The 10,367-nt window shown below is 43.6% G+C and overlaps 1 protein-coding gene across 1 annotated transcript; it reads left to right on the forward strand.

Moving 5' to 3' along the window:
• The first annotated feature begins 208 nt into the window (after positions 1 to 208).
• Positions 209 to 7,225, forward strand: tmem125a (transmembrane protein 125a). Its single transcript, XM_085774950.1, has 2 exons — positions 209 to 1,451; positions 5,670 to 7,225. The coding sequence occupies exon 2, from the start codon at positions 6,106 to 6,108 to the stop codon at positions 6,802 to 6,804; it is 699 nt and encodes a 232-aa protein (XP_085631076.1). The 5' UTR covers positions 209 to 1,451; positions 5,670 to 6,105; the 3' UTR covers positions 6,805 to 7,225.
• Positions 7,226 to 10,367: the final 3,142 nt, after the last annotated feature.

Here is a 10,367-nt window from a genome sequence, read left to right on the forward strand (position 1 = left end):
GGTGCCTCGGCTGTCCATTGTCACTGTAGAGAAGAAAGAAAGATCCAGCTTGTCCGTATAAAGACCTATTCAGCATCATTTCTCTTTTGCTCGCCACATTTGCAACCCTGAGAACAGCAGTGAAGTCTCAGCACTATCCCTGCCCCCCCCCAAACCCCCAAGCATCTCCTCTAACTCCCTTATCCCTATCCCGCTCTTCTCTCCCCAGCCCCAGCTTCAGCCTCAGCCTCTGCCCCATTCAGAGTCCCAGATGACAGCTCAGAAACATCCGTTACCCTCCCACTCCGCACGAGTCTTCTTTCCTCTCCCTCCAGCCCCCGTGGCGCTTGGCACCGATGCCCATCACATAGACAGATGGAGCCAACCCTGACCCCTCTCTTTGCCTGTGGGGACGCAAAGAGAATCAACGCCTGACTAGAGGAGAGGGGGTGAGTGTCAGCAGGGGGAGACAGGAAGAAGAGAGGAGGAGGAGGAGGAGAGTATTGCTTTGTCACCACAGCAACACATCACCCAGCCTCCCATGGACTCCCCTTCAGCCAAACCCACGGCCACAGATTAAAAAAAACCTCAAACAGTAGGGAAGTGAGCAGAAGGACCAGACCAGAACCTCGTTTTTTTTCCTGAAAATTGAGCCTGACATTTTTTTTTTTTGATTACTGGGGAGAAATATCTCATGTCTGTGCTTGTGTGGAGAGGAGAAGATGCAAACATTGATACAATTCTAAATATAGAAAACATTGTTTGAAAGAAACAGGAAACCACAAGAAGACAGATCTTAAAATGCCGAAGGAGAAGTCGCTCCGCACTCTAAAAGTGTCACCGAAGTTTTTCCAAACACCACAAAAGTTTCATTCTAAGCCCTGTGCATCTTTTTCCTCCTGGCCTCTGTGATCTACATGAATTACAGTAAGAAAAGCTGCAAAAAATATTGTTATTTTAACATGCAAATCAACAGGCAGGAGGGATTTTTTTTTTTTTTTCACACAAACAAGCAGCTTTTCTCATTGTGATTTCCACACTCCAAGCAGCTCCACTCCACTCCAAAAGCTTCTGACTGACAGAAAAAGGGGAACTTCATATGGCTCCTTTGCATGTGCATGTACTGTATACCTTCATCTAAGTTATAGCATCCTGCATCGCACCTCTGCTGACTGATCAAACATCCACCTCGTGTTGGGGCAACCGCAGTTTCCCCCCGACTAAAAAAAATCCCACCTGAATTTCTTAAAGGCAAAATCTTTTGGCTCCTCCACTTCCACAGGATGTTGCTGCCTTCCTCCATCCCACTCTCCCAACTGCTGACCGGCATTTCTGATTAGCATACAATGCCAGACAACCAATTTTGAAAGAACCACACATCAACAATAAAATGAGACACTAATGGCCGGTGAAATGAATTCAGCGGGCCAACATAACAGAGGGGGGAATACCGGAGTCCCAAAGCTTCCCAGGTAATTGGAGTGCAGTATAGTGTGTGTATGTGTTTTTTTTCTTACTCCAAAGCACAGCTCCTCTGGCGACCTTGTAGGCTAGAAAACATAGAGGCAGGTAGACACACAGAGTGGAACAGAGGCAGGAAAAGATGCTCTATATGTCCACAGTTTATGATTATCTCTTGGACTTTTTTTTCATCATTGCTCTTGGGCATTAGCATAACAGAGAGTGTTTGGACCGTTAGCGTCAGCCAGTCTTCAGTCACTTCGGATTTTTTTTCCGGTGTTGAGCTGAGCATCCAGGACACATTTATTATCCCTGTCACTTAAAAGAAGCCCATTCAGGATGTTCTCAGTATCTGTTTCAAATAAATTGTGATAATGACCACTGGTGCTGCTTTCTATAGCTTCTGTGAGATACTTCAGACAGTGAAATATGTTGATACAACCAATGCTTTTAGAGCTGCTGTCACATTCGGTTTTGGCTTGTCAGTGCAATCCTCTCTAATTGGGCAAAATGAAGTGATGAAGTGGATCATCCATATCCTTATTATACTTATTATTTTATACATATTTAGCATCTGTATTTGCATGAATATGCAAAGATTTTTGTGGGAGTAGTGTGATTATTCACAGTGAAGGTGTGAAGGCTTTAATGCACAGGTGTAAAGGACTGAAATGACTAAACGTGTCTTTGACGCTGCACAACAACAATGATCATGAACATTTAGCGCACATCAAGTTACGCAAGATTTATTCTACTTACTAAAGCCCCCAAATTGGCCATCAAGGGGCTCCTGTTTTGGATCGATGAGCAAAGATTTTCACCAGTTTTCTCTGACGGCCCCCAAAATTGCACAGTGTAACGATTTCTTTAGTGACTTTAATTTGGGATTATCAGAGCGCCGTGGTCCTTGGAAGAAGTGAGTTGTGTGAAGCTGTGTAAATTGTTGTGCCTCCGCACCTGTTTTCTATCACTTAAAAGGAGACCAGTGGAGAGTGAAGCAGTGAGTCAGTGCTTTTGTAAAGATATTTATGAGGCCAGTATGACACGGCTGATATAGAGTCTAGAGGTCATATAAGTGATAAAAGAGGAAAGGCAGACACAGTCCAGCGGCTGTGTGTCTCTGTGTGTGTGTCTGTGTGTGTGGGGGGGGATCAGAGTGTGAGAAACACAACATGGTACTAAGATATACTGGAGTCATTACGGGTTCGATTTCATCTCATGATCTTTGTTGCATGCCATCGCCTCTCGCTCTATCACCCAGTTGTTTCTGCGCTCCGCTTCGCTCTGAGCCAACTAATGATGAAAATGATGTTTCATGAACTTGTACTGTATGAAGAGAGGCAATATGTTCAAAGCATTAATAAGAGAGAGAGAGAGAGCTTTGGGTTGTGGTGGTGGTGGTGGTGGTGGAGTTTTGCACATATTGTTTTTGACACCTTTGGCGCCTAAACCTCACACGCGAAGAAAAAAAAAACAGGAAAACATAAGAGATCCACACCTCAATTATGGTGCTATTTCTGTGGCTCTACCTGTCAGTGACACTGAGCTCAAACCAGCTGGGATTAATTAGTGACTCAACAAACACACAAGTTCACACACTCATACTCACATGCACACACACACACACACACAAACTCAGCTTTCTACTTTCTATTTCTTTAATGAAACATACACGTTCAAACATCATAAGTAAATCAACACTTGGCAACACGTGTACGTCTTCTATCCTCACCCCCTATTACTTATTTACAACTGTTCTCTCTTGGAAAAAACACTCTCCACACACACACACACACACACACATGCAGAGCCTATCATCCGTCACACACAGAATGTGAAGAGCCTCCAGAACAGCATGTTGCCAATAAACACCCCTCCTCCTCTGCTGTAATTACCTCACTCTTCATTTCACACCTTGTGTATGCACCTCATATCTCTCCATGTCACCGTTGTTACCACTCTGCCTCTGTACAAGGCAGTACCTGTCCACGCTAATACCCAATGTGATCATACATTTAGTTTATAGTCTTTTCTAAACAGGCTGCGGGGAAATAAAATCTGATGGAAATGTTTCTGTCGCTTCTTCTCAGAAGGTTTTCCAAGAGGTGCCGCCGCCGAGTTTCCAGACTGAATGCGAGATCATGTTATACTCTGCTCAGACTGACATATTTTTTTATTTTGCAGAGCAGTGTTTGTGTTAGCAAAATCCACGGCCAGTGAGGACAAGCTGTAACTCCTGTCAGCTTGTGTTGGGGCACTGGGCTTGTTCCGCGCACTGCTGACTTTGATAGAAATAAAGCCGCTGACAGGTTTTTAAAGACAAGCTGTCGCCAGCCATAACCTTGAGGATGTTTGTTTGTGTGTGTGTGTGTGTGTGTGTGTGTGTGTATGTGTATGTGCGTGCTTGTGTGCCTGTGTGCTGTATATGTTTACATGATCGTGTTATGAAGGGTGTGATGAGGTTACAAACTCCAGTAGAAAGAGATTCAAGATGCTGAGAAAAAGAACATAAGGAGGTAAAGTGAATCAGGTGTTAATGAGACTTCACCTCATGTGTGGTAAAACATTACAACAGCACAAGTGTAGATGATGCACACACACAAACACATAGAGGAGGGAAGAAGATTAATTGGTCTTAAGGTTCTGGAGAGTTCAAATGAGAGGATTCATCAAGTGAGCTGCTGTGGGTGTGTGTTTGGAGGATGAGAGGGAGAAAATTTACATTTGTGCATTAGCTGTTTGATTTTGTGTGCGTGTGTGCATGTTTGTGCATGTGTGTGTGTGTGTGTGGATGGTCATTGTTTATTCTATTGGCAGCTGATGCTTGTTTTATCCACCGCCTCTGTAGTGGCAACTCATTAGCATAGTGATAATGAGAGATAGAAAAGGTTGCCAGTGTCAGCACACCAAGTTTTTTACATAGTAAAAAAAAGGCAAAATAGCAGCAGTTGGTTGTTCAGAGAAATTGCCTGCGTGTGCGTGTGTGTGTGTGTGTATGCATCTGGAATTTGATTGATTTTTTTTTTTTAATCCAACTCGTCCTGCAAACATGCACAAACAGAATTTTGAAGAGTAACTTCACTCTGAGCCGAACGTCAGCGTTTCACTGGTGGATGGAGCAGCTGTGATCACACCACAGTGAACTTCCTCATCAGCAGAGCGAGATAAGAGCTTCAACCAATGGAACTTGGTGTACAATCGTATTTTTAGCTGCTGTAAAGTTACCATAATACTGTTTATCTTGCATGTTGACTCATTTCCACATTTAAAGTTAGAGCTCAAGTGAGCTGAAATTAGTCAGTTGGATGATACCACGAATGCCATCGCAAATGTGGCTTTTGTCACCTAGCGTGCATAACTTTTTAATCAAAAAAAACATTTAGGCTGGTGGTTTTAACAGTTGTAAACAGCCTTTGAGCTTAGTTGAACTTTTAAGAGAAAAAGTTTTTACATTTAAAAAAGATTCTCTTTGTCAGTGGTGTTGCTTTCTTTGACAGTGCACCATGCATCTAGGGATGTGTTGGTCCATGAAGGATCCACCCGTTGAGAAGAAAGGTTGCATTTGTGCGCTGAATCTGAAGTAGAGTTTAAAACACGACAGGCAGCTTTGTTGCTCTGGTGCAACGCAATCAGACTTCGTATGCAGTCTTGTAAAGGCTGCTGCCCCTGAACTGGGACACACAGCTTCTGTGTGAGTTAATGTAACTGCACTCAGTTGGTTGCAATTGAATCGGGCGGGTTAAACAGTCCCTTGACTCTGTGTTGTGTTGAACTGGAGGACCACATCTGTTTCTGTGCTCTCAGTTATTGTCTGGTCTGATATGCAGTTAGTTTGGCATAGTTCAGCTTCAAATGCAGCACAAGTTTGATTTTACAACAAACCAGCCTGTTTCTTATGCATCCATCCATACATCGTATCCTTATAAGGCCATGGGGGCGGAGCTAATCCCATGTGATTTTGGGGTGAGAGTAGGGTGGTGGACAGCAACCAGCTGCTTATTGCTCTTGTTCGACACTGTAAAATGCATTTCTCTATATTGTATGTATTTCTTAATAGCATTTCAATAAGTCTCATCACATGAGACACATTGATATGAACGCGCTGAGCTGCTGGGGCAAATCTCTCATCAACCAGCAAAGTCACACAGCAAATAAAGCTTCACCAGTGAACAGACAGGAGGTGGAATCACACACTTTACTGAAACATCCTCATCTGTCTTCTCTTCCAGGTGACCGCTGCCGCTGCCGCAAAAGTCAAACTGGACATTCAGTGGATGTTTGGACTTGGATGCTGATGCAGTACGGATTCCTCTCTGTATCCAGTGCGTATGAGCGATAAGCATTTTCATCCTCAAAGGAGCAAGAACCCCCCCGAACTGACTCGTAAAATGCTGTGGAAGCTCTGTATACAGACCGGCGGGTGAAACTACAACAGACTGTGCTCAGTCAAGTGTTGGAGGACACTTGGTACATCGTATTCATCTCCTCTGTAGATTTCCTGTCAGCTCCGGGAACATTTGAGATTTTCAGATAAGGAGCCATCTGAAAACTGGTGAATACACCGGTCGGTGGGAGTCACTGGTACATGAGATAAACACTGAAAGATTCTTTTCTGGACATCGTGGTGGTGGCGTCCCTCTTCAGCAGGCTGGGAGTGGCATTAGTATGCCTGAACTGGATAACTTTCCCCCCCTGAGGGGCGCTAGGAGCCCTGAACTGGGCCTAAACGGACCGGCAGACCCAGCTCAGATCCAGCACAGCATCCTGGAGGAGCAGGTGGAGCTGTGGTGGTTCAGAGATCCCGGCAAGTCTCTGCTCTGCTACTGCGTGGCCGTGCTCCTGATCCTGGGCTGCGGCCTGGGGGGAGTCGGGCTTCTCTCCACCACCACCAGCGTCTCCAGCGAATGGCGGCTTGGAGCGGGCACGGCCCTCTGCCTGCTGGCTCTGGGGGTCCTGCTCAAACAGCTGCTCAGCTCGGCCGTGCAGGACATGAACTGTGTGCGAAGCCGGCGGCGGATCGACATGCTTAAAAGCGGCGGTTTATCCGACCTCCTCGTGGTTTTGATCACGGGGCTGTCGCTGTTGATCTGCGGAGGGGTCCTACTGCGCCTGGCCCTGGCTAACCACATGCCCAAGCCCGGCCAAGCCCTCAATGACATGTACATCTCTGGAGTGGTTTTGCTGGCCGGAGGAGGGGCGGCGGTGGTGGGCGTTGGGATATACTCTGTTGTGGTGATCCTGCTTGAGAGGACGAGGCACGGACGGAGGCTGGTGGACCGGGTTTTGAGCATCTTCACCGTTTCTGGACACATGGACCATCAGGCTCGCAGAGAGACTACCTCCAGTCTGGCCAACCTCATATGAGATGTATAACCACACTCAAGACTATCGTGTATTTTGGCCTCTTATATTAGCCCACACATTACCAGACACATGATTAAACTAAAACACACCTCCTTCAGCTATGACTTTGTCAGCAGCTGATTAGAGTGTGTTTGAGATACAATTTGTAATCTGCTTGATGAGGATGCTGTCGATCAAATTGCAGAGTAAAGATGATTGAAGTCTGAAGAGTAACACAATGAAGAAGAATTAATTATTACAATGCAGCTGAACGTCAGTGTGTATTTTACATGTGGAAGGTGTTTGAGAGCTCAAATGTTTTTTTTTTTTACACACTGTAAATCATGCTTCATTTACATGAAACTAAATGCCAAAAGATGGGTGCCTGTGGCAGCACGGAAGAGGCAGTGTTAGTATGCAGGTCACCAGCACAAAAAGCATGAAAAACAAGAAGAACAAAAAAAAAAAAACAGTTGATTTGGATTTGGTCGGTATTTAGGGAGATTCAGTCAAATGAAAAGCACATATTTTAGCAGAAACACATCTGAAAGTGAAGGGAGAAGTGTTTGATGTTATTGTTATCGGCTAGCGTCAGCAGAGTGGAGTGAAATAACAAAGATCTGTGGTGTGTGAGCCCAGCCTTCAGTGGCCTCATTTGATTTTAATAAAGCTCTCAGATGATGTATAACCATGAAGTGGTAAGAAGTGGGAAGCCCACAGGCATCTGTCTTCTCAAAGGTGACACAAGGTTGTGGTTAAAGGGGCCATTTACAAACTTGGTGTGTATACAGTGTCTGTGATGAACATGTATCCTGTCAAAGTGCCCTTGGACCACACATCTGACCACTACCTGCTCTATGATTGTAAGTTGTCATGGAAAAGAGCACCGGCTGAGTGGAGATAGATGGGCCAACATTATATATACATAGCCTACATGAAAAGAAAAGTCATCTTTTGATGATCCTGATCTAATTTCTTTCCTCAGTTGAAGAATAATTTATCATAATTCATGCAGTAGGCCTGTGGTGTTTGTGACAGACTTGTACAAATGAGGACACGACGTGATTGTTGGAGGATTGTATCACAGCACTTTAGAATGTATGGATAACATGTGGTCTTGTGCATCAACACAGTATTGTCTCAACTGTGACTCGTGCAGCGCCTTGTTTTCCTTCCTTCTATATATATTTTTTTTATATATTAACACTGGATCACTTGACTGTGTATAATGTAACATGGTAACTCACAGTACAACTCTGCAGCAGCTCTGTTGACTTCCTTAAGCTCATTGTTTTGACTCTATGGTTGTGTCTCATTGTTCTCATCAAGCAGCCCAGCACCGATCAAAAATATTTTCCTTGGCACAAACTAAACCAGAGATGAAGCAAAGAGAATTACTTCTTTCACATATGCAAAAAGCAGCTTTCTAAATACCTATGCTGCTTGTGTCTGCAGCGGTTCACATATTCGTAGTTGTTGAGCTGCCATGCTTCAGAACAAAACAATATGCTAATCTACTTGTTAAGTCTGATGGCACAGTCTAGGTCCATAAAAGAAATAATAACGATGGAGGTAGGCTACTTGCAAAGTTTATATCATAGCAGAAGTGTCCATATAGGATATTTTCTGGTGGACTAATGCTACAGTAGTGTGTGTGCTAGCTAACGTTAGCTGTTGGGAAAGTCTGTTTTTTTCCAATTGTTCAAGATTTGTAATTTATTTGTAATTTACCTTATCTTTTTTTTTTTTAACTCAACAACATGGGGCACAGCACTGTGGCATTATGGGAAAAAAAACTGTCTTGCACCTGGAAACAGTAATGTCACAACTTAATGAGCGGATGACAATGTTGCACTGTAGCTGTCAGTTTATTTTCTGCCTTCCACTGGCTAAAAGTCAGTGAAAGCAGCTTTCAACATCCTGGCAAGAGTGAATGATGAAGGATACTTTCAATCCATCTATCTATGGTAAATATTGAACAGTGTTATCCTGTTTTTGTAATGATTTTGGGGAAACTTGTTTTAAAAGATGGTTTTGGGAAAACAGGAAACGATCGGCCAAAATTACCACCAAAAGGGGAAGAGGATGAATCAGCAGCACTTTTCATACACAGACTTTGACTTTTGGTAATTTTTTTTCTTCATTTTTTTTTGGTGAGATTAATTAAAATGTATTTAAATCCCCGAAGCACTTAAGTGGAAGAAAGATGGCTGCACATCAGCAACTTTATTTAAGGATTAAGTTGAATCTCAGTGCACTTCTCTAAACATGACATTACTTCCAGCCCCGGGGCTGTGGTTGGAGGTGACAGTTGTAGTCCCAGCACTTCTGATTTATTAGATGTATTTTTGGCACAGACCACAGCACATTATCATTCCCCACAAAGCAGAGAGAGGGAGAAATGACTGTTGGAGGAAAAATCTGTGAAATTAAATCCATTACATCAACATGGTCAGTCATAGAATTTCAATGCACTTGCAAATGTTTGAACTGTGCTTAATCATCTTTCACTGAATTAGGTAAATTTACAGTTCGCTGACACTGCTGGGTTGTTATTACTGGGTCCTATTTGTTTCCTGGGGTGTTAAAACATTCACTTTGAAATGCATGAAATGTCCATTTCTGTGGGGAGGAATCATTCTGACACTATTAAGATACAAAGACGGAGAAAAAAAAAAATCTGCAGTGTGGCAAATGAAGGTCATTGGTGTTTGTGAGATGTTTCCAAAGGCTTTGAGGGTAATTCCTAACATCGCCTCACAGAAGAATCTCAGAAAGGGTCCTGCATTGTTTCTCATGCATATGTGTGTGTGTGTGTGTGTGTGTGTGTATGTATGTGTGTGTCAGTCACGCCTCTTTATCGGTCTGCACATACGCACAGCCTATTGCCTTGAGACAAAAGTGGTCACACAGTTAACCATTGTTGGTGTGATGACGGACAGCAAGCTGAAGGCACAATGCACAAGGCTGCAGACTGTAGGGGCTGGTATACGCTAGCACCACTCTCTCTCTTTCTGTCTCCCTCCAACACACACACAAAGGAAAAAAAACAAAGCTCACACTGCATTTCTTTTTACACAGCGCACACAAGAAAACCTGTAATCCCTCCTAACATGTATCTGTCTTTTGACCCAAAGTATACTGTAGCAATAGCAGGTTGTGTATCCATGCATGACAGAAGGGAGAGGTGCGCCAAGCGAAAAGGGGAGGCAGGTCTGATAGTGAGGAGAGACAACTGTGTGGGAGGACTCTGAGCTTTTCTGACAGGTTAAGATAGCGAGAGTATCTAAAAACAAAGAACATGAACCAAACAGAATGTGCTCTGCGCTGACTGAAGGTCCAAATGAAAATCTTTTATATATTCCCCAAAACAGCACTATATGTCAAGTTCATTTTACTTGTAAAGTGTTTTTCTACCCATATCTATGTATTTCTAATGTACTTGCATGTGCTATACGTCAAAAGTTTAGTTTGGTCTCTAATCTGCTTTTACCACTTGCACTGTGATCTGGTCTGTGCTGCTACTGTACGACCCTGCAGGACTCCTGCAACTGTGGATTTAGACACTCAACTTGATTGAGACT

Source organism: Trachurus japonicus, chromosome 4, assembly GCF_045865225.1.
Source record: "Trachurus japonicus isolate A0001 chromosome 4, Traja_1.0".
Classification (NCBI taxonomy): Eukaryota; Metazoa; Chordata; class Actinopteri; order Carangiformes; family Carangidae; genus Trachurus; species Trachurus japonicus.